Source organism: Lepus europaeus, chromosome 18, assembly GCF_033115175.1.
Source record: "Lepus europaeus isolate LE1 chromosome 18, mLepTim1.pri, whole genome shotgun sequence".
In the NCBI taxonomy this organism is placed as follows: Eukaryota; Metazoa; Chordata; class Mammalia; order Lagomorpha; family Leporidae; genus Lepus; species Lepus europaeus.
In genome coordinates, this window is record NC_084844.1 from 734,983 (window position 1) to 758,953 (window position 23,971).

Sequence of the window (23,971 nt, forward strand, 5' to 3'; positions counted from 1 at the left end):
GGATCGTGGCGGGGGCGGGGGGAGGTGTCAGCTCCAGCCCCGGGAGCCCCCGGCCCCCGTCTCCTTCCTGCACAGGACCCGCTAGGGTCCCTTCCTAGGTCGGTCGCGAGGCATCTGCGGGGCAGGGGGCGCCAGCACGTGGTGCCCGCTGGCGACAAGACGACGGGTGGCCTCGGGTGGCGGGGACCGAGGGTCGAGGGGCCGAGGTCCCGCGTTGCGGGCGCGGGGTGGGGAGTGCGCAGGAGCTCGCTCGCCCCGCCCCAGCGGCGAGGCCCCGCCCACCGAGCGGCGAGGCCCCGCCCCGCCGGGTTGCTAGGGGAAGTGACGTCACAGCACGATGGCGGCGGTTCCTTTAGGCAGCTGAAGGGGGATTTAGGCCCGGAAGATCCGAGTCCATCCGCGGCGGGGAGAGGGCGAGCTGGGCCGGCACAGGCCGGAGCAGGGGCGGCGGCGCTCGAACTGTCCCATCCGCCCCGTATTGAGGCGCTGGGAGCGGTGGAGCGGCCGGAAAGCTATGGTGAAAGCGGGGCCGTGAGGGGGGCGGAGCCGGAGCCGGACCCGCAGTAGCGGCAGCAGCGGCGCCGCCTCCGGAGCTCAGACCCAGGAAGCGGCCGGGAGGGCAGGGGCGAGCGGGCCGCCGCCATGGAGCTGAGAGTCGGGAACAGGTACCGGCTGGGCCGGAAGATCGGCAGCGGCTCCTTCGGAGACATCTATCTCGGTGAGGCCCCGCGAGCCGCCGCCCCTCCCCCCGGCGCCCCTTCCCGCGGGGGACCCGCACCCCGCAGCTGTCCGAGGCCGGGCGGCCGCGGAAGGCGGGGGCGAGAGCTGCGGAGCCGCCGGGTCGGGGCCAGAAACCATGGGCCGCGCGGCGGACGCGGCCCGGGATGACAGCGGGGCCCGGGGGTGGGCAGGACTGGGTGGGGGTCAGCGAGGCCTAGGGGGAGGGCAGCCGGCCCTGGGGAGGGGACAGCGGCTCCTGGGGGTGGGCCGGGCCGCGGCACCGAGCAGTGGGTCGAGGTCCGGTGAGGAGGGGGCGCAGGCCTCCGGGAGGGGGCGCCGCCGGGTCTAGGGGTCACCGGGCCTGGAGCAGGCAGGGGCAGGGCCGGGCGGCAGCGTCCTCCGCTGGCCTGAGGTCGCCGCCGTCAACAAAGGCCACTGTCCCCCGTCCGCGGTGGGTCTGGCGCCTGCTGGGGCACCCGCATCCCCGCACTGCACACGTGTGGGCGAAATGTCAGCATGACCTGCGTGCTGGGGGCGGTGGGGGGGTCCCTGTCAGCAGCGGCTCCTGGTGGCATCTGCTGGCCCCCTTGCAGGTAACTGGCCGTCAGCGGGCCCGGTGGGCCGCCCCTCCCCCCCGCGCACACACACACACGCGCGTACCCGGCTCCTTAGTCCCCAGTAGGAGGGCGGGAAGGGTTGTCTGGGCTGGGACGCGCCCCGCAGCCATTTCCGGGACCTGTGGGCCCTGCGTCGGAGTCCGTGCCCAGGTGCGGGCCCCGGGAGGCGCTGGGGACGTGCGGGATTCCCCGCGAGCTTGTTCCGCGGTGGAATCCTGTTCCTGAGCGGCTCCGAAGCCCCGGGCTTGGGACCGCGGCCGGCAGGTGCACTTGCTGTGGAGTGCGGGGGGAACAGGCGCTGCCTTCTGTCCTGCGCTCCGTCCCTCGGAGGGCGGGGGTGGTCATAAGGACCTCTGGGGCCTGGGTGCCTCCAGGCCGTGTGGATGTCTTTGAACCTGAGTTTCTCCCTTAATAGCCTGCTGAGTAAAATATGCTTTAGAAGCATTTTAAATATTTATTCTAAGTAGTCTGCCAGCTGCGCGCTCAGCAGTGCTGAGAGTCGGAGTGCTGGGTAAATGGAAGTTGTGGCTTATTTATAGAACAATGGATTTTTGGCAGAAGCTTTAACCTCAGGATCTGGGCTCTATACTGAAAAGCCAGCCCATCAGGCACCCTTCCGTGGGCAGCCAAAGGGGAGGCCTTGACACTGTGTGTTCCGTGGCCCGAGACAGCTTTGTGCTGTCAGAGATGGGTTCAGCCAGTCCAGTTGTCACCAAGTGACTCACGGACACGGGAGCTTCCTGTGGAGTGGAAGCCCGGTGAGGCGCCGTCCTCGGCTACCCCGCTGTGCTGCCAGGGCACGCCGTGGGCACCGCGTACAGTGCCCCCTCTGGCCGCTGCCTCTGGATGGGCTGTGGTGCGCGCCCCTCAGGGCACAACCCGTCTTCCTCCATCAACATTGGCGCTGGGCCCCACGGCTGACCCTCTGAGGACAGGACGTGCCGGCTGGTCGTGCCGCGCCGCGGTCGTCCTGCCTGTGTCGGGACTGGAGGTGTCGCGACCCCGTCTCGTGTGTCTGGCGTGAGTGCCCTTGACCCTGCCCTCCTGCTTTGAGCTCCTACCTGGCATTTCGTGTGCTTCCAGGTGTTTGGAGCTGGAAGGAAGGCAGGCAGGGGCGGGGTGGGGCCAGCACCCTAGGGCTCTTGTCGAGTGCCTGGGCTCCAGGAAGTGTGTGTGCTGGACTTGGGCCACTAAGAAGTTCAATGTCAGTTGTCAGTCTCGGCCTGCCAGATCCAGAAGTCTCTTCAGAAGGGCAAGCTGGCAAGGTGTGGCAGCCCGCACACCTGTGGAGTGGCGCTGGTGTGGTGGCCATGTGTGTCACCGTGTGGGTGTCCGAGGCAGTGGAAACCCCTTTCACTCCTACACTTGCTAGCCTCTGAAAACCGAGGACGGGTTCCTAATGCGGACCGTGTGTTCCCAGCCTGGGGGTCCCAGGGAAGAGGCCACGCAGGCTGGTGGGGGCCTGGGGGTCCCAGGGAAGAGGCCGCGCAGGCTGGCGGGGGCCGGGCGTGGGCTGGGCCTCTGTTCTCCGTTGCGTTGGTCTCTAGAGGCAGGCGGTGGGAGCTGAGGGCCCGGGGCGGGGGGGGGGCCTCGCCAGCGGCCCTGAGCAGCCTCTTCTGGTTTTCACATTTCCCCCGGCTGTCTCTGGATCGGCACCGTGCGGGTGTGTAGCACGCAGGGGACCCCACGGTGCTGGCGGCCTGGAGAGGAGAAGTGTTCCCGGTTCTCATGCAGCTTCCGGAACCCCCCCACCCCCCGGCTTCCCCTGAGTGCTGGCAGGAGAAGCCACAGTTCTGCCCGGGGCCACCTGGCTGACAGGTGCCCCTGAGGTGACCGTTGCCCAGCTGCTCCGAGGCGGGTCCCTGTTGGCTTGTTGCTGGGACAGCGGCTTCCTGGCTGGCAGTGCAGAGTCCTTCCCCGCCCAGGGACGGGCTCCTGCTTCTGGGCTAGGCTCCCCGGATTCTCCCTCTGCTGTCTGCTCGCCCTGAGGGGTGCGAGTTTCTCTTCCAGGACCCACACCAGCCTTGTCCACATAGTGACTGAACCCTCTTAGAGCAGGATTGTGGAGCTGCCTCTGCCCGCCTGCTCTGGGCTTGGTCTGAACCTGGAACCCAAGCCCAGGACACCTGCCACGCTGGTCCTTCCGGGAGCACTGCTCAGACCTCACCTGTGGTGGAGGGCCACCTGTCTTATTTCCAAGCCTTTTGTAGAGTAAGACGAGCGTGTGGCCACGGCGCCACGGCTGCTTGTGCTCACCCCTCTCGTGGACTGGTGTGCAGTGGGATGTGCACGCCAGCGACTGTGACGTTTGCCCGGCCTGGTGGGGGTTGTTGCCCACTGGACACAGGGCCTGAGCTGTGCGGCTGGCACTCCTCCCTGGCAGGTGCTGAGCTCGCGTCCGCTGTGAGCCTGGACGTCGGGCGCCCTCCCGTCCAGCCTTGATGGCTGGCCCGGCCCGTGGGGCTGGCTCTGATGGGGTAGGGCTCCTGCTCAGAGCTGTCAGCATTGCAGGGCGTCCGCCCCTTCGGCCTCAGGGAAGTGGAGTGAGCAGTGTCCCCGCCCTCCGGCAGTTATGTGGCTCCCTGCAGTCCTGTTGCTGTGAACCTTGGCTGCCACCGGCCACACTGACCAAAGGCTGTGCCACTGCTGCTTTGGGGTGAGGGAGCTGCTGACGTCACTAGCAGATGACTCACTGTCCCTCCCATCTGCTGCGTCCAGGCCTGTGAGGGGCACAGGGGGTGTGTGATGAAGTCATTTCTCTGGTGATTGGGTAGATTGCCTGCCTGTCGACAAGGAGAACCAAGTGTATGGCCCGCCTCCTGAGTGCCCCAGAGAGCACTGGATGGAGATGGAGCTCTTAGGCCCGGGACCGTCCCGGCAGGGATGCGCTGAGGGTGCCTGTGGCGCTGCAGCCCTGGGGAGGCTCTGGGTCTGGACTTGCTGAAGTGCTGTGTCTCGGGCGGCCATTCCAGGCCATTCTCGGGTGCTGGGGTTTGTCCCCAGAGTGTGTGAGCCGCAGCAGCCGATTGTTCTAGTGCTGGCTGACGGCTCATCTGGGAAGCTCAGAAGGCCAAGTAATTGTTACCCCGTTCATCCCCATGGCTGCCCTGGGAATCAGTGGGGGCCTGGTTGCTAAGGACCAGCCAGTTCCTGGTCCCGTCTGGGCGCCTAGGGCCAGGGTTAATTCCTCAGGGGCGTCAGCTGTGTGGTCCCTCCAGGATGCTCTGGGTGCAGAGGGGAGGCCAGCACAGCCCGGGGTCAGAGTCAGGTGTGGGACGTCTGTGTGAAGCTGAGGTGGGGGTTGGACCACACGGTGCTGCCTCTGGACTCGTGGGCTGGACATCACAGTGGTAGCCGGTGCATCACCAGGTCTGCCACAAGCTCACCAAAGCTGTGGTTAGGGCGCTGACAGTCTGTCCGTCCGTGTTTGGTTGTTAAATAAGCAGTTTGTTTGGATCAGACAGCGTTCATCCCTGGTTCATTCCCCAAGTACCTGCACCAGGAGGCTGGATCGGGTGGAGCCAGGAGCTCAGTCCGGTCCCCCACGCTGAGGGGCAGGTACCCAGGCGTGGGTGTCACTGCCGCTCCCCAGGCTGCACGAAGAAGCTGAAGCAGTTGACTCAAACACAGGCACTCCTCGTGCCATGCCAGGTGTCCCAGGTGGAGTCTAGCCACAGGGCAGACATCCTCAGAGTGCATCTTTCTGGGCTCCTATCCCCAGGAGGCCAGAGGGGCATCCCTGGGCCTGGTTGAAGGCCCTAGCCAGCCTTGGGATGTGCTGATCGGAAAGGACCCCTGTGACCGCGTGGGGCCTGAGCCCCTGCACAGCTGCCTGACCATCGAGCATCGAGGTCAGGCCCGATGGGCTGGGGTGGTGTGGGTTTTGGGGAGAACCCAGCCCTCCTGCGACAGGGAGATGCAGGCATACCCCGTGGGGTGTGGCGGCAATGCTGAGAAGCAGGGACAGAATCACTGAGCAGGTGGGTTCAGGGGGCACTTCCTGTGCTGTGTCTGCCCTGACACTGACCAGGGTGGGCTGTGCAGACTTCCTGCCGACAAGGTGAACATGGTGATGGTTGTCTCCAAGGACCTGTCAGCCGGCAGCGTCACCTGTCATCCAAAGGGGAGCGTACCTGCGTCCTCTGCTCCCGGCGGCGCCGGGTGGGCTGTGGGCAGCAGACAGCTGACGCTGTGGTTTTCCTTCTTTGCCAAGGTACGGACATTGCCGCAGGAGAAGAAGTCGCCATCAAGCTGGAATGTGTCAAAACCAAGCACCCTCAGCTGCACATTGAGAGCAAGATCTACAAAATGATGCAAGGAGGAGGTAGGTCCCTCCCTCGTGGGAGGGGGCCAGCACTCGGCCGGAGGGGCGGTCCTGGCTGGTGTCGGGGCAGAGGGTCTGTCCGCACTCTGGAGCAAGGCGCAGGGGTTGCGTTCCGAGACTCGACAGAAAGAAACTGAGGGCTGCCTTCCTGCGTGTCCTGTCAGGTAGCAGAGTCTTAGAAACCAAGGCTTCATGTGACCTTGTCCCTGGGTGTGGCCTCTGCCTGCTCTCCACCCTGGGCCCCTTCAGACTCTGGGCTCCATTTTTTCCTGGCAAAATGAGGACTTTGAAGATGGCTGCCTCTGACTCAGCCTGTGTGCTCTCCCCGTCCTGAAACCTCACCCCAGGGCCTCGGAGCCTGGTTTGAGGGCCAGCTGTGGAACCTGGACATGCCGTCCCGATCCAGGGTCACCGCAGTTCTGTGGGCTCTGAAGTAGCCTGCCTGGTGGAGCACGGAGGAGTTTCCTTTGGGGTTCCAGAGCCGTGAAGACTCGGCAGCCGTGGGCATCCTGCAGGTCCTGCAGCGGGCTCTGTGGAGGGGACGGCAGTGCCTCTCCTGGAGGACCTTGCGGCAGGAGCTTTGCTCTGCCCTGGGAGCCTGCCTCGGGCGCCCTTGGCATCCCTTTCGGGCCACAGTGGTGCCGCCTTGGATGCCGCCCCTCAACAAGAGTGGTTTCAGCTGAGTGCCGATGGAAACCAGAGTTGCTGAGCTTTGCTGGGCGAAGTGAAGGTGACCCCTCGTGCCCTTGGCGGCAGAGACGCCCCCAGCAGCACACGGCCTGTGTCAAGTGTCCAGAGGAGGCCGAGGAGATGGAAACTCCCTGGTGCACACCCTGTCGTGCCCTGGCCATGGCCCCAGGGAGAGGTGGACAGAGTCCCAGCCCCGAGTGTCTGCACTCGGGGTACCCTCAGCAGAGGTCATAGGGGTTGAAGGTTGTAACAAGTTGCATGGAGCAGGTGATGCAGGCTTCGGCCTTTGCTGGCTGGGAGCTGTGCCGGGGGCTTGTACCTGCCAGTGGCACAGCCGGTTAAGCTGTGGCTGCAATGCTGGCATCCCAGTAGCGGAATGCTAATCCAAGTCTCAGCTGCTCTGCTGCTGATCCAGCTCCCTGCTGATGAGCCTGGGAAGGCAGGCGATGGTGGCCCACGTGCTTGGTACCTGCTACCCAGGTGGAGTTTCTGGCTTCAGTCTGGCCCAGCCGGACCCAGCGCTGGCTGTTGGAACCATTTGGGGAGTGAACCAGAGGATGGACGATCTCTGTCTGTTTCCTTTTTGTCTCTCTGCCTTCCAGATAAGTCTTGACATCAAGGAACAGCACATCGGGGGGGCTTTGGCGGCTGAGGGTGCCTGGGGCAGAGGGGAAAAAGAGCCCCTTAAAGCCCAGCTCGGGCACTGGGTGTAGGACAAGGTCTCACTGCTGCTGGCTGTGGGACTGCCATGTACTGCGGGAGGCTGGCAGCAGCCTGGGTGTGGGAGCGCCCCTCCCCCTGGTCACGGCCCTCCACTCTGTCGGAAGGCGGTGCTACCTGCCCCGGGGGAAAAGTGCCTTTTTGTTTAGGACCCCTTGTTGGAACCATGGGAGTCACTTGCTCCCTCTTTGCTGCCCATGTCTCTTCTCCAGGATCTTGGAAACCAGTAGGATTCCAGAAGTGAACTCTTTGTTGTGTGGGCTTTGAATGTAAAGCCACGTTGGGCACTGCCCAGGCACGGGCCAGGTTTTACACCTGTTCTCAGTGCATACCTGGCCGGTACCATGAAGTCAGAGTGTGTCCAGGAAACCAGTCATTGGAATTCTGAGACCAAACTGGAGTCACAGACAGGGTGGTAGGAGTTGCTGTGCCCAGCTGTGCTGGGCTGGGGTTTCTGTGGTCCAGCCTTGGCTGGACATGTCCTTTAGGTGGACAGAGACAGCACGAATGTCTCTGACTGTGGGTGGGTGGTTGGTTCCCCCCTCAAATTTGGGAACGAAATGCTGGCATTCAAGAGAGTCCCAGTCCGACCGGCACGAGTGGTGTGCAAGAGGGAGCTGAGAGCCAGGTTGCCCTGCTCGCTGCTGCTCTCGGCGCTGGGTTCAGCCAGGACCTCCCAGGCGCCCGTCGGTCACAGCCGACCTCTGGTCCTGCGCAGGAGAATTGGTGTCATTAGCCTTGCGTTCCCAGTGGAGACTGAGGCACGGGTGACCATGTTGCCTCCCCGAGGACACGGACTTGAACTTGGGTATTCCACTGCCTGCTCTCCACAGCGGTCAGCTGTCGGGAGGGTGCCCCAGGTGCTCCCACCTGTCCAAAATCTGGTTGGGACAATAGATTAAAAATCAGAAATAAGCGAAAGTGAGCTGTTAGATAGACACAGGCTTTTATCAGAGTGGAATAGTGCCAGGGAAGACCTGAAGACTGTCAGCTGCTCTCCAGTCTGGTGTCCCCAGAAGTCACTGTTGGCCACTTCCTCAGCAGAGAGCGTTTCCGTGGTTGTAGCTGTGTGCAGTGGGCAGGGCGTGGGGCTGGGGCTCAGGCTCGCAGGGCGGCCACTGCCTGCCCACCACCGTCTCCTCATCCTGAACGTCTCACAGTACCAGATAACATGCCCAACAGTCAAGGTGTCAAGAACATTAAAGTGGACCCCCAGGAGTGGGGTTATGACCCCCAAGGAGCCGGGCACCCCCTCGGCAGCAAACCAGCCCCTGCTTGCTCATTGTTTTTCAATATTTGTTGTGTCATCACCAGAGAAACACTAGTTTTATTTATGATGCTTCAAGGCTGGAAGTTTTATTTGCAGTAATGCAGTCCTCAACTTTACGATGACACTTGTCACACGCTGGAATGGAAGGCATTCGCCTGGCCCTGGCCTCCGGGCTTGGATGAAGTGTGCGTGTAGGTGTCCGGGCTGCGGGGGTGTGTGTGTGTGTGGCAGGACGGGCAGGCTGGGTGCCGCTGTCGCGGTGCGGCAGTGGCCACACTTGGGTCTCCGTTTTCTAACTGCTGGCCCCACAGGCTCCTTCGGGAACTCGAGGCCACATGTTGCTGACACGAGCTGTGTGGTTTCATGGTGACCCTATGGTCAGGCCTGTGCCAGGAGGTTCCTGGTCCACAGGGGCCTCACAGCCGAGGGCGCCCTGGGGCTTTCCCGCGGTTAGTCTGCTCGGGACGTGGCACCGCAAGCGGAAAGCTTTGCCTCCTTTGAGCAAAAGCACTTTGCTGTGACGGTGTTGTGTCCGGTCTCGGTTGCCGTGGACAGGACCAGCATGTCATTTGCCACTGAAGAGACAGAGCTGCCGGGGGGCACGCCCTCAGCTGTTAGTGGGTGCGTGACCCCTGAGTACCGCATTTTGTGAGCGGTGTGCAGCAGTCACTCTGGGTGTAGCCGCAGCGCATGGGTTGCGGTTGCTGTTTCATGCCCTGTCATGCCTGTGTACGGCGCTGCACTTCCTCCATGGTGAGGAGCTGTGGCTGGTTCCTCCAGACAGTGCCTCTGGGCACTCCCGTGCACTTGCCACAGTCCCCAGCCGGCGTCTCCAGCCGAGTGGGGTGGCTCCTTCGTGGCTGCAGTGACGGGCCCTTCCCGAAAGTGCCCGGTGTCTTCTGAGGGGTGGTGCAGACCGGAGCTGCCGCCTGCCTGCACCAGAGCTCGGTGTGTGCCGCTTCCTCGGTGCCCTGCGTGTCCCTGCTGGTGCTGCCCCAGGCAGCGCACAGGAATGAAGACAGGAAAAGAAGAAATAAACCTGTTGTTTATGGAAAGTAGAGTTTGCCACGTGGGGAACACAAGGCAAATTAGAAAAGTGTTTTTTGTTTTCTTTTGCTTTTATTTTATTTGAAGGCAGAGATAGGTGGATGTGTCTGCTGGTCCTCTCCACGAAAGTCCGAAATTCGGCTCCTGGCTGGTGCAGGCTGAGCCAGCAGCCTGGACTCCGCTGGGTCTGCGCGTGGACAGCAGGGGCCCACGGACTTGGGCCGTCATCTCTGGCTCCCCGGGTGTGCAGGAGCAGGAAGCTGGGCTCAGAGGCAGGCACTCTGATGTGCAGACGTGAGTGTCCCAGCCAGCAGCTCGCTTTGCCAAACACCTGTCCCCAGATCGGAAAGGTCAGCTAGATACTAAAATAAGGTCAGAATAGAAAATCAGTTCATTTCATTACACTGACAGTCCACTCAGTTAAAAATTGTGATTTCTCTGTCTTTTTTAAAGACACTTATTTGAAAGGCAGAATTCACAGGGAGAGAGTTCTTCCATCCAGTGATTCCTTTCCTAAATGGCCAGAGCTGAGCTGAAGCCAGGAGCCAGGAGCCAGGAGCTTCTCCTGGTCTCCCATGCAGGTGCAGGGGCCCAAGGACTTGGGGCATCTTCCGCTGCTTTCCCAGGCACATTAGCAGGGAGCTGGATCGGAAGTGGAACAGCCGGGACTCGAACCGGTGCCCGCTAGTGCCGCAAGCAGCAGCTTTACCAACTACCACAGTGCCAGTCCCCGAAAGAACGATTTAAACCAGCCCACTGGTTCAGCCCCAACTTCCTGTGACAGTCGGGTCTGAACCGGGCTGAAGCCAGGAGCTGGAACTCGGTCTAGGTTTCCTCGCGGAAGGCGGGAACCTGGACTCTTGAGCCGTCTTCAGGGCCTTCCAGGGTCTGCGTCGGGTGGAGGCTGGAGCCAGAGCCGAGTGTTGAGCTCGGGTGCTGGGACACAGCATGCTGAGCGTCTGTTTCTTATATGATTCATTTTATTTGAAAAGACGGAGTTACGGGGCGGGGGGATCTTCCATCCGCTGGTTAACTCTCCAAATGGCCGTTAACGGCTGGGGCTGGGCCAGGCTTAAGTCAAGAGACAGGAACTCCACCTGTATCTCAAATGGGTGGCAGGGTCCCAAGTCTGGAACAGATTCTGCAGCTTTCCCAGGCACATAGCAAGGATCCGTATTGGAAGTGGAGAGCTGGGACCCAGCCTGGTGCTCGCATATGGGAAGCTGGCATCGCAGGCAGCACAGCACTAGCCCCAGCTGCCGAGCATCTTAATGGCTAGGCTAATTCCTGTCCCCAAAATAGATTTTTAAATGATACCTAAAGGGGTCAGCATTGTGGAGCAGCTGGTCAAACCCCTACCTGTGATGCCAGCATCCCCTGTGGACACTGGTTTGAGGCCCAGCTGCTGCTCTTCTGCAAGTCCCTGCGTGAGAAGTCAGCAGGAGATGGTTCAAGTACTTGGGCGCCTGCGTCCATCTGGGAGACCTGGATGGAGCTCCAGGCTCCTGGCTTTGGCCTGGCTCAGTCCAGCTTTCGGGGCCATTTGAGGAATAAACCAGCGGATGGAAGATTCTCTCTGTAACTCTGCCTTTCAAATAAATAAATAAAATGCTACAGAGAGCTGCCAGGATAAGCCCGTGAGGAACGTAGGTTAAGTCCCAGGTGAGCACTGGTTGGAGGGCGCTGGGGACGCTCACCTGCACACAGACCCCTGTGTTGGAGAAGGAAGATGCAGCCCTGGGGCCTCTGCAGAGCGGCTCTGGACAGACAGTGACAGCGAAGTTCGTCCTCTGACAAGATGACCCCAGAATTCACAGAGGCACGCAAGTGGCCAAGGGTTCTTCAGACCTTCCTGGGGGACTGCAGCTCGCAGAAAGGGCCCTGGGCGTAGCTGGCCCTGCGTGGTTCCCAGCACCAGGCCCCACGCAGGAGCGCAGGCTGCCTGCAGATGTGGCTGGCTTCTGTGCCGGCGGCTCGAGGCTCTCCTGGCCGTGTCTGACAGGGACGGCTCATCCCGTGGGGGAGCCCTGTGGGCAGCCACAGAGCGTTCTGCCGTGTCGGTGCTTTGCTGTTGATGGTGTGGTCCACACGGGCCGGCCCTGCTCCCCTATGCCTGAAGGCCTGTAGCATGCCCAGCACTGCAGGGGCCGCCCACTGTGGTCGTTAGGTGAGGTCTTCCCTAGGGTGCTGTGCTTGACTTCTCTGAGCTTGGGTCTGTGGTTGCCAGTCCGACTCCACCCCCCCTGCCACCTTTGTCCTCTCCTTCGCGGCCTCCAGGTGACACGCAGGCTAGAAGCTGTCCTGTAGCTTACTCACACACTTGTTGGCTTTTTCTCAGTCATGTTCTGAAAGCTTTGGCTGCTCCTACCATGTCTGATCTGTCACCAGTCCCACCCTGGGTTTTTTTGTTTCTGTTTTTACTTTGTATTTCAGAAAGTTTTGAATTTATTGAACACCAGTTAGCAGGTAGCAGTGTCAACAGCGCCATGTTCCCAGCACCCAGACTCCTCTGTCCCTGCCCCGCCCCCGCGGTCTTTCCAAGTGAGCGTAGTCTTCATCTCTAGATGTCAGGTTTGGGTCCGTTTTTATCTCCCTTGCCTTTGTTTAACTTCCTTGACATGGAATACAGTTACGATTTAAAATGACTTTTTAAAATTTATTTATTTATTTATTTATTTTGACAGGCAGAGTGGATAGTGAGAGAGAGAGAGACAGAGAGAAAGGTCTTCCTTTTTGCCGTTGGTTCACCCTCCAATGGCTGCTGCGGCCGGCGCATCTCGCTGATCTGAAGCCAGGAGCCAGGTGCTTCTCCTGGTCTCCCATGCGGGTGCAGGGCCCAAGGCCTTGGGCCATCCTCCACTGCCTTCCTGGGCCATAGCAGAGAGCTGGCCTGGAAGAGGGGCAACAGGGACAGAATCCAGCGCCCCAACCAGGACTAGAACCCGGTGTGCCAGCGCCGCAAGGTGGAGGATTAGCCTATTGAGCCGTGGCGCCGGCCTAAAATTTATTTTTAAAAAATATACTTGTTTATTATTTGAAAGGCAGAGTTACAGAGAGGGAAAGACAGAGATAGATCTTCTGTCTGATGGTTCACTCCCCAAATGGCTACGAAGGCAAGAGCTGGGCCAGGCCAAAGCTAGGAGCCTGGAACTCCTCCTGGGCCTCCCACATGTGTGTTGGGGGCCCAAACACTGGAGCCATCTCCCCCTGGTTTTCTTTTCTTCTGTTTTTTTTTTTTTAAATTAAGATTTATTTATTTACTTGAGAGGTGGAGTTATAGAAGGAGAGACAGAGAGAGGTCTTCCAAATGTTGGTTCACTCCCCAAATGGCTGCAACAGCCAGGACTTAGCCAGGCTGAAGCCAGGAGCCAGGAGCTTCCTGCAGGTCTCCCACGTGGGTGCAGGGGCCCAGCCCTTGGGCCATCTGCTGCTGTTTCCCTAGGCCACAGCAGAGAGCTGGGTCAGAAGAGGAGCAGCTGGGACTTGAAGTGGCACTGATATGGGATGCCGGCACCACCAGCAGAGGCTTAAGCCACTATGCCACAGCACCAGGCCCCCCCCCCCCTTTTTTTTTTTTTTTTTTTTTGGTAAAAAGATTTATTTACTTTAGTGGGGAGGGTGGAGATCTGCCATCCACTGGTTCACCCTCCACATGGCTGCGAAGGTTAGGGCTGGGCCAGGTGGAAGCCAGGAGTTTCAACCTGGTCTCCCACGTGGGTGCGGGGGCCCAGCACTTGGGCCATCTTTCTCTGCTTCCCCGGATGCATTAGCAGAGAGCCGGGTTGGATGTGGAGCAGCTGGGACTCAAATCTGCACCCATATGGGATGCTGGCATTGCAGGTGACGGTTTACGCATTACACCACAACGCTGTTCCCCTTGGCTTTTCCAGGTGCATTAGCAGGGAGCTGAGTCAGAATTGGAACAGTGCAGGGGCCGGCGCTGTGGCGCAGCTGGTCAACGCCCTGGCCTGCAGCACCGCCATCCCATCTGGGCGCCGGTTCTAGTCCCGGCTGCTCCTCTTCCGATCTCGCTCTCTGCTATGGCCTGGGAAGGCAGTGGAACATGGCCCAAGTCCTTGGGCCCCTGCACCCATGTGGGAGACCCGGAAGAAACTCCTGGCTCCCTGACTTTGGATTGGCGCGGCTCCAGCCATTGCGGCCAATTTGGGAGTGAACCATTGGATGGAAGGCCTCTCCTCTCTGTGTGTAACTCTGACTTTCAAATAAATGTCTTTAAATAAATAAAAAAAGAATTGGAGCAGTGTAGACTTGCACTGGTTCTCATACAGAAGTGATGCTGGCCTGACCCACTGTGCCCAAACAATGGCTCTGTACTTTTTTTTTTTTCCTTAAAATTTTATTTATTTGAAAGACGAAGTGTTAGAGAGAAGGGAGAGACAGAGAGGCCTTCCGTCTGCTGGTTCCCTCCCCAGGTGGCCACAGTGGCTGGGACTGGGCCAGGCTGGAGCCAGGAGCCAGGAGCTCCTTGGAGTCTCCCATTTTGAATGACAGTGGCCCAGGTCCTTGGGTCACTGCTGCTGCTCTTTCCAGGAACATGTAGCAGGGAGCTGGTTCATCCGTGTGGGGCAGCTGGGACTTGAACCTGCGCTCTGATCTGGGACGCTGGTGCAGGCGATGGCTTAACCCAGTGTGCCACAATGTTGGCCTCTGTGATGACTTCTTTTTGTTTTTTTTTTTTAAAGGGTTTTGTTTTTTTAGTACATCTGAAAAGATTGTGTATACAAAGGATTGAGACATAAGAAGGTATTGGTTCAACACTAATGAGTCTAAGAGTTAGGATTCTGGGAAGGCGGAAAAGATTAAACGTTTTACAGATTGGAAACTGCAACCGGCCTGAGCTGGATAAGCCCTGTTAACACCTGGTGAAGACTGGAGACTCCTCCGTGTTTTCAGTAGACGAGAGCCTCAGCCGGCTGTTCTGGCGGTCCTCTTACGCAAAACAAGAGTAAGGGGATCCCCGACTGCCCCCCGCTCTGGGTGTCTCCCACCCCACCCCACTCGGCTGTAGGAAGCAGGCCCCGGCCCACACAGTCCCCAGGGATCTGTCCAGCACCGCCCCGCGGGTCTCCCGCTGGGTTCTGGGACCACCATGGAACACCTTACACATTGCAGACCTGCTGAGCTCATGAGACCGTGACTGGCGGGAACACGGCTCAAGCACGGACTCGGTCCATGGGTGTGTTTCAGCAGGTGCAGTACTCTTTCATTTGTCAGTGAGAGAAATTCTCCCCAAATCAGCACGTGGCAAACAGTTCCTTGAAGGTTGCAGTCACATGGAGTGCATCCTGGAAGGAGGAGGGGCGCGACGGGCTCCGCCCACTTCCCGGAGTTTCTTCAGCCCTGGATCTGCAAGGCGGAGGGAAAGGGGTTTGTTAGGAAATGAGGCGTCTGCCCTGCTCCTTCCTAAGCACCGGCTGGGGCACGTGTCTTTTTATTTTTAAGATTTATTTATTTGTGGCCGGTGCCACGGCTCACTAGGCTAATCCTCCGCCTTGCAGCGCCGGCACACCGGGTTCTAGTCCCAGTCGGGCTCCAGATTCTGTCCCGGTTGCCCCTCTTCCAGGCCAGCTCCCTGCTGTGGCCCCGGAGTGCAGGGGAGGATGGCCCAAGTCCTTGGGCCCTGCACCCCATGGGAGACGAGGAGAAGCACCTGGCTCCTGCCTTCGGATCAGCGCGATGCGCCTGCCGCGGCAGCCATTGGAGGGTAAACCAAAATGGCAAAAAAGGAAGACCTTTCTCTCTGTCTCTCTCTCACTGTCCACTCTGCCTGTCAAAAAAAAAAAAAGATTTATTTATTTGAAAGAGTTACACAGAGGAGAGGCAGAGAGATCTTCCATTCACTGGCTCACTCTCCAGTTGGCCACAACGGCTGGAGCTGAGCCAATCCGAAGCCAGGAGCTTCCTTCAGGTCTCCTATGCAGGTGCAGGGGCCCAAGGACTTGGGCCATCTTCCCCTGCTTTCCCAGGCCACAGCAGAGAGCTGGGTAGGAAGTGGAGCAGCCAGGACTCGAACCTGCGCCCATATGGGATGCCGGCACTGCAGGTAGTGGCTTTTACCCACTACGCCACAGCACCACCCCACAGGGACAGGTCTTCTAATGCTAGATCTAGAAAGTGGAATGTGGAATCAATCCGTCGTCCTCCCCTGTAGGGCTGTCCACTGGTTAATGAATTAAAAACATAAGACGTGGGGCTGGTGCCACGGCACAGTAGGTTAATCCTCCGCCTGCAGTGCCGGCATCCCATGTGGCCACCAGTTCTAGTCCTGGCTGCTGCTCTTCCAATCCAGCTCTCTGCTTCAGCCTGGGAGAGCAGTAGAGGATGGCCCGGGTGTTTGGGCCCCTGCACCCACATGGGAGACTGGGAGGAAGCCCCTGTCTCCTGGCTTTGGGTTGGTGCAGCTCTGGCTATTGCAGCCATTTGGGGAGTGAACCAATGGAAGGAAGACCTCTCTCTCTGTCTCTTCTTACTGTAACTCTACCTCTCAAATAAATAAAATCTTAAAAAAAAAAAAAAAAGACTAAAAACCCCACACACATTCCCCTCCCCCCCAAAAAGGAGAAAACCTAAACAAAAACATTGAGATGTCCCAGATCACTCTCCAGAGTGGAACCAGGGAACAGCTCCAGCAACTCAAATTAGTCTTCACAAAAAGCATGTGTTGCTTTTTTTTTTTTTTTTTTTTTGACAGGCAGAGTGGACAGAGAGAGACAGAGAGAAAGGTCTTTTTGCCGTTGGTTCACCCTCCAATGGCCGCTGCAGCTGGCGCATCGCGCTGATCCGAAGGCAGGAGCCAGGTGCTTCTCCTGGTCTCCCATGTAGGTGCAGGGCCCAAGCACTTGGGCCATCCTCCACTGCCTTCCTGGGCCACAGCAGAGAGCTGGACAGGAAGAGGGGCAACCGGGATAGAATCTGGCGCCCCAACTGGGACTAGAACCTGGTGTGCCGGCGCTGCAAGGCGGAGGATTAGCCTGTTAAGCCACGGCGCCGGCCATGTGTTGCTTTTAAAGCAATCATGACAACAGTTTTGGGGAGAACAATAAAACTAGTACTGATTACTTTTCTGACAATACACACAATCACTCACACTTAGCTAGTATTGGAGGGGGAAGGAGGGCCATACTTACAGGTGTTGTCTCACGAGTTCATATGGGTAGGTGCAGGGCATTTGTCATTATTGCAGAGATGAGTTTTAATTTTTAATCTTCAGTTTGATTTGAACACTGCTTCTCGACGATGCCAACACCAGCTGTGCAGAATGGGCTCTGGAGAGCGCTCCTCGCAGCACACCTGCCGCTCCTGGGTTCTGGGGGCTCCGGGGCAGCCGGCACTGCTTCGTCAGATACATACGCCCTGTAGGCCTTCCCGTGTGAGCACAGCACGGGCACACGCTCCACAGCGTTTCCGTCGTCTCTGGGTGACAGGCTTCTGTGTTCTTGGCACGTTTCCCAGTAGTAGAGGGCTCATCTCTGTGATCAGTTTGGGTCCCAAGAAGCAAGAAGGGAGTCTTGGACGATGGTGTTACCTCAGGCACCCACTTTTCTTTCGCATTTTCAAATGAGGATGGAGAAACCACCGAAAAACACAAAAAACCCATGTGTTTGTAGATAACTCAGCGGCCTAATCTATCAGTCCTCTTGCCCCGCAGTATCAAAAGTCCAAGAGTATGTGGCTCTCCAGCAGCCATGACTGTGACTGCACAGTTGTCAGAAACAGCCGGCTCGTACTCAGATGGAACTTATTTGTTGTGTGGGGAATCAGGAGACAGGTTTTGCCGACAGCACCATCGCCCACAGCAACGCACGTAGCTGTCTGCATGGCTGAAGTGGTTTCGTAGCCACTTTAAGCGCCTCACTTGGTGATGACCTCAGCCTCTCCACGGGGCGTTGGCCTGCACGACTTCTGATGCCTCATCTCCGGCCAGTCTCTAGACACCAGATGAGAGCTTTGCCTCTTGCATGCTGGGTACTTTGAGATTCCTCAGGTTCTTCCTCAGCTTTGTCCTGGAATAGAACTAAATGGTGTTGATCTGTGCGCATCTCACTTGCCTGGCGATGCGCCAGCGAGGGCTTGTTTGAAGGCTCAGCCAGCGTCACTTGCCTGATATCCGGAGTCTTAGAAAACATCTTTTCCTATTTGTGTGTGTTTTCATGTTTTTATTTCAGATGTGACAGTAAACTGGGTTCCCGTCACTCCATCTCTGCTGGGATAGCTGGGCCAGGCCCAAACCAGGCGCCTGGAGCTCCATCCAGCTCTCCACAGCCCACCGGCGGCATGGGCATCTGCCGTTCCCAGGCACATAAGCAGGAAGCCAGGGAGTTCCCTGCTGATGCCGAATTTGTCTACTAAGAGAAACTGCCCTTGCCACGCTAGGCAGGAGCAGACTGTATCCTGCCGACTTCCAGTGCTGTGCGTGGACCTGACGCACAGTTAGGTCCTGTGCTGTGGAAGCACTGTGAAGCCTCGCTTCCCTGAGGACCCGGAGGAGGGATCGGACTGTAGGAAGTGTCTGGGGAGGGATTCTGAAAGACGGCTGTGTTGTTACTGATTCATGAGAGCGAGCTCCCCTGACGGCCGCTGGGGCTGGGGCTGGGGCTGGGAACTCCATCCAATACGGGGTGCACAATAGCAGGATACTGGAATTGGAATCAGAGCCAGGACTCCAACCAGGTGCCCTGAGAGGGGATGAGGATGTCGCATGTAGCAGCTTGACTGGAGATCCTGACGCCTCTGGCTTCCTCCCCGTGTTCAGAGCTGTGGGTCAGTGTCTGGTGGACACTTCCTGTCGTCTGTTCTCACATCCCCGATTTGTCTGTTTCAAACCTGTGTGGCTACAGATCCCCAAAAAGACTTCATTGATTTTGCCTTTTTAAAATTTGTTTAAGATTGTTGATTTATTTGAAAAGCAGAGGTATAGAGAGAGAGAGGGAGAAACAGAGAGAGGTCTTCCATCTGCTGGTTCACTCCCCAAAGGGCTGCAACCGCTGGGACTGGGTCAGGCCAAAGCCGGGAGCTCCTCCCCCTCTGGGTCTCCCACACGGGTGCAACGGCTCACGTGCTGGGGCATCCTTCACTGCGCTCCCAGACACGTTTGCAGGGAGCTGGATTGGAAGTGGAGCCGCCAGGACTGGAACGTGCGTTCTGACATGGGATGTTGGCGTCGAAGGTGGCAGTTTGACTGGCTGCACCATGGCACCAGCCCCTGCTTCTGTTTCTGTCTCAGCTGGTCAGCAGCAGAGTGATTTGCTGTTTCTCTCCTCCTCCTCCTGGCTTTGTAGACCTTCTGAACCTCCTTAGGGTAACTGGCTTTGACTGGCCTGCTGCTCCTGTCCGCGCGGCCTTTTCTTACCCTGCCTTGCCCTGTCTCCCGAGTTGCCCATCTCCGCACTGGCGGCCCTGTGAGGGGAGGAGGGCTGGGTGTTGGGCCAGGCGCTGGTGCGGCGGCCTGGGCTGACGGGCTCTTGGTTCCTCCTCTAGTGGGCATCCCCACCATCAGATGGTGCGGGGCGGAGGGCGACTACAACGTCATGGTGATGGAGCTGCTGGGGCCCAGCCTGGAGGACCTCTTCAACTTCTGCTCCAGGAAGTTCAGCCTCAAGACTGTCCTGCTGCTTGCTGACCAGATGGTACGACCTTGGCTCCCTGGGGGCCACGCTTACTCTGTCGTCTCCGTGACAGCCCAGTAGGGCGCAGGTGCAACCTGAGGTTTGTTTAGCTCTTGCCTGGAGGCAGCTGGGGAGTTGGGAGGGCCTCCCTCTCAAAGCTCTCGAAGCTCTCGGCGCTGGCTTTCTTCCATATAGGAGCACACAGCTGATTGCAACCAGTGTGCAGTTTCCGGGCGAATTCCCCTGTGCAGACCAGTGTCTGGCAGGAGGGCTCGGCCTGCTGTGTGTGGCCCCCTTGCAGGCCAGTGAGGGTAGAGAGAGGGGAGCTCAGGGGCACGTCCACTCCGGCGCCCCCGTCCTGACGGTTGTTGGGAGCGTGCCGCCGCGGGCTCAGGCTTCAGTGCCGACTGGCTGCGTCCGTCAGGCTGCTGCTCTGGGATTCACCACTTGCTGGTGCTCGTGTCGCTGCAGATCAGCCGCATTGAGTACATCCATTCGAAGAACTTCATCCACCGAGATGTGAAGCCAGACAACTTCCTCATGGGGCTGGGGAAGAAAGGCAACCTGGTCTACATCATTGACTTCGGGCTGGCCAAGAAGTACCGGGACGCAAGGACGCACCAGCACATCCCCTACCGTGAGAACAAAAACCTCACAGGGACCGCGCGGTACGCCTCCATCAACACGCACCTCGGAATTGGTGAGCCCCGCCCAGGGTTGCTGGCTTAGCTGGCTGAGGGTGTGTGCATCCCGCATCTCGGGCGCCCAGGCTTGTGAGCGTGTCTGTTGCCAGCGTCTCTGTTGATCAGGCCTTTGTAGCAGACAGTCTGGCTGCAGCAGCAGTTGAAGCCTGGTTGTCCGGCAGGAGGCAGGGCGGTGCCAGGATGTTGCCCCCTCAGGGCTGGGGCTGGGGGGTCCCTGGTGGTGCCTGGGAGCACCTTCCATCACTGATGTGGCCGAGTGTTGCCTGTGCGAGCACATGGCTGCCGACCCTCACGCCGTTCCTTTTCTTTGCAGAGCAATCTCGAAGGGATGACTTGGAGTCCCTGGGCTACGTGCTCATGTACTTCAACTTGGGCTCTCTGCCCTGGCAGGGGCTGAAGGCTGCCACCAAGAGACAGAAGTACGAACGGATCAGCGAGAAGAAGATGTCCACCCCCATCGAAGTGCTGTGCAAAGGCTACCCCTGTGAGTGTCCTCACTCCACAGGAGGAGTGGCAGCAGAGGGGCCACTGGGCGCGTGGAGGTCACGGGTGGCCTCTTGTTCTGATGTATTCCCGAGTATCTCTGTGGTGGGAGCTCTGTCAGCCCAGAGGAGATGGAGGCAAGGCCCGGCTGACCTTGAGAAATGTCTCAGATGTTGGGAGGTGGAGAGTGAGTGGTAGCTGTACCTGCCTTGTAGGCTGACCACAGCCTATAGCCAACCTCAGTGTCTGGGGCCATAATCACTGAGTTTTCCTGTGTCCTGAGACTTCCCTGGATAAAATTAAATTTGCTATGTGATGTTGAATATTTTAAAAACGCTTTCCCGAGGCCTAGATTCTTCAAAATGTGCCTGGTTTTAAAATGCACACTTCCAGGGCCGGCGCTGTGGCATAGTGGGTAAAGCTGCCGCCCGCTACGCCAGCAGATCACGTGGGCACTGGTTCAAGACCCGACTGCTCTGCTTCTGATCCAGCTCCCTGCTGATGTGGCTGGGAAAGGAGTGGAGGACGTCTCAAGTGCTTGGGCCCCTGCACCCACATGAGAGACCCGGAAGAAGCTCCTGGCTCCCAGCTTCAGCTTGGGCCAGCCCTAGCCATTGTGACCATTTGGGGAGTGAACAAGCAGATGGAAAATCTCTCTTTCTCTTTCTCCCTCCCTCCTGTGTGTGTGTGTGTGTTTCTGTCTCTGTTTTTTAAGTAAATAATTTTTTTAATATTTATTTAAGAGGTAGAGTTATAGACAGAGGTCCTTCCATCCGCTGGTTCACTCCCCAGATGGCCACAACAGCCGGAGCCAGGAGCTTCTTCCAGGTCTCCCATGTGGGTGCAGAGAGAGTCCGCTGCTTTCCCAGGCCATACCAGAGAGCTGGATCAGAAGTGGAGCAGCCGGGACTCGAACCAGCACCCGGCTGGGTGGGATACCGCACGCAGAGGCGTTAGTCACTGTGCCACAGCGCCAACCCCGAATAAAACAAGAGGCACACTCGCTGGGTGTGAGGCCACGGGCGAGCAGAGGTGTTGACGGTGGGCATCCGCTTGGCTTTCAGCTGAGTTCGCCACGTACCTGAATTTCTGCCGATCTCTGCGCTTTGACGACAAGCCCGACTACTCGTACCTGAGGCAGCTCTTCAGAAACCTGTTCCACCGCCAGGGCTTCTCCTACGACTACGTGTTTGACTGGAACATGCTCAAATTTGTAAGTGCCGCCGCCGCCAGCTCCGCCCTCTCAGGGCATGGTGGGAACTGCCCGTCATAGGAAGCTGGTGGCCCTCGTCCAGGGCCACGTCTGTACAGGCGACGGCGCTGTCGAGGGCTTGGGTTTTTAGGGCATGTTTGCCGAATTGTGGGAGCCTGGTGTCCCTTGTGGGCCCTGGGCTGCTGTGGGTGTGTGTGCCGTTGGAGAGCCAGACTCCCCTGAGACCATGTGACGCGGGCAGCAGGGTCCTGGAGTGGCCGAGAGCTCCGCCTGCAGCTACAGCTCCTGGGACTTGGCACGTGCAGGTTTCTGGGGTTGGAGTGGCCGGCACCAGTTCTCAGAGCTTCGTGGGGCTGCCTGCGGTGCCCTCACCCAGTGTCACCCGGGGCTGCAGGGAGCCAGAGGGCCCAGTGCCGTGGGGGCTGTGGGGGCCCCGTGCTGTGAGGAGCGCACCTGACGTCTGGATTTGGCCCTGTGGTGAGCCCATCTCACAGTAGGTATCCTCCTCACCACAGCTTGTGATGTGTGCATGAGACGCCGTGGCTGTGCCTGGCCAGTGCTGGGCTGCAGTGAGCTCAGCTGCCACCTGCAGCGCCAGCGTCCCGTCGAAGCCCCAGTTCTGACACCCGGCTCCCTGCTGATGTGCCTGGGAAGTCAGCAGATGATGGCCCAAACCCAAAAACCTGGGCCCCTGCTGCCTGGACCAGCCCCAGCCTTCGCGGCCATTTGGGGAGTGAACCAGGAGATGTCGCCGTCTCTCTCTGGGTCTCTCCCCACTCTGCCCTGCAGACCGAGGAGCAGGCGGCCGTTCCCAGTTGGCTGCGGTTGCTGCTGATGCTGACCGCTGCGCCACATTCATTTTGTCCAGCTCTGGGACCTTCTTCCATTGAAGATTGTCCCGCCCAGTTGTCACTCAACTCAGCACCTTAGCGGTTGACAGAATGTAGTGGAGGAGTACAACTGCCTCTTCAGAAGGCAGCAAGGGCCGGCGCCGTGGCTTAACAGGCTAATCCTCCGCCTCGCGGCGCCGGCACACCGGGTTCTAGTCCCGGTTGGGACACCGGGTTCTAGTCCCGGTCGGGGCACCGGATTCTGTCCCGGTTGCCCCTCTTCCAGGCCAGCTCTCTGCTGTGGCCCGGGAGGGCAGTGGAGGATGGCCCAAGTGCTTGGGCCCTGCACCAGCATGGGAGACCAGGAGAAGCACCTAGCTCCTAGCTTCGGATCAGCGAGATGCGCCGGCCGCAGCAGCCATTGGAGGGTGAACCAACGGCAAAAAAAAAGGAAGACCTTTCTCTCTGTCTCTCTCACTATCCACTCCGCCTGTCAAAAAAAATAAAATAAAATAAGGCAGCAGGGCCAGTGGTGTGGCTGGAGACCACTGGGCGTGGGCAGGCAGGCATCCTGCACTGGGGCTGGAGTCCCAGGGTGGGAAGGACTGTGTGCTGTGTGCTGTGGCTCAGAGGCCAGCCCCGTGCTGCTGTCCCATAGTCCAGGGTCCAGGTGTCAGGTGGCCACTTCCCTCGTTCCGGCATTGTCTGTCCCTCATTGCAGCCAGGCACAAACGGCCATCACCGTGGCTTTGCTGGTGTCGTCTGCCCTCAGCGTACGGGCAGGCGGGCATGTCCAGCCCAGTGAGGCTTTCTTCTCAGCATTCGGTAGCACCTGGCTGTGTCCGGTAGCCGTGGGTATGGAGCCTCACTGGTGGTGTTAGCATGGGGGCAAGGCTTGGCTCGTGACAGGCGTCTTAGCCTGGGGTGCACGGTGGGTGTTTGGAGTAGCAGCTAAGATGCTGATTGGGGGTGCATCCCGTGTCAGCGCCCACTTCCAGACAGCTGCCTGCTGGTGCAGACCCTGAGCAGCAGCAGCTCCAGCACTTGGGAGACCCAGCTGGATTGAGTTCTGGGTTCCTGGCCCAGCCCTGGAAAGGTTTCTTTTCTGTCATTCTTCCTTTCAAATAAATAAATAAATAAATAAAATTAGGGGGAAAAAAAAGACTATTTATTTGGGAGGCAGAGTGTACAGAGACAGAAAGAAACAGAAAGATCTTCCACCTGCTGGTTCACTCAACAAATGGCTGCAGTGGCCAGGGTTGGTCGGGCTGAAACCAGGGCCTAGAACTCGTGTCTGGGTCTCCCGGCGCCCAGGTACTGCCGTTTTCCGCTGATCTCGGCGTATTACCAAAGAGCCGGATCCGATGTGGAGCAGTAAAAACTCGAACCAGTCAGTGCTCTTACGGGATGCTGGTGTTGCAAGCGACAGCTTAACCTATCGCGTCCCAACACCCAGTCCTTAAACAAAAGTTTATAGGGGCTGGCACTGTGGCGTAGTAGGTTAAGCCTTTGCCTACAGCGCCGGCATCCCATATGAGCAGCAGTTCGAAACCCGGCTGCTCTACTTCCAATCAAGCTCCCTGCTAATGCACCTGGGAAAGCATCGGAAGAAGGTGCAAGTGTTTGGGTCTCTGTAGCTACATGGGAGACCCAGACTTCTGGCTTCGGATTGGCCCGGCCCTGGGCGTTGGCAGCCATTTGGGATGTGAACCAGCAGATAGGAGAGA

General features: G+C 58.9%; 1 protein-coding gene and 1 pseudogene across 2 annotated transcripts in view; one reads left to right on the plus strand and one right to left on the minus strand.

The window, feature by feature from the left end:
* The first annotated feature begins 327 nt into the window (after window positions 1–327).
* The window catches only part of CSNK1D (casein kinase 1 delta), a 29,607-nt gene continuing 5,963 nt past the window's right edge, over window positions 328–23,971 (plus strand). For both annotated transcript variants that reach the window (XM_062175007.1, XM_062175006.1), the window contains exons 1-6: window positions 328–718; window positions 5,551–5,661; window positions 18,887–19,035; window positions 19,486–19,714; window positions 20,032–20,202; window positions 21,266–21,414. In XM_062175007.1, the coding sequence (XP_062030991.1) occupies window positions 643–718; window positions 5,551–5,661; window positions 18,887–19,035; window positions 19,486–19,714; window positions 20,032–20,202; window positions 21,266–21,414 (885 nt within the window). In that variant the 5' untranslated portion in view covers window positions 328–642. The remainder of the gene's footprint in view (window positions 719–5,550; window positions 5,662–18,886; window positions 19,036–19,485; window positions 19,715–20,031; window positions 20,203–21,265; window positions 21,415–23,971) is intronic.
* On the minus strand, window positions 16,609–17,227 carry LOC133747215 (cell division control protein 42 homolog; annotated as a pseudogene).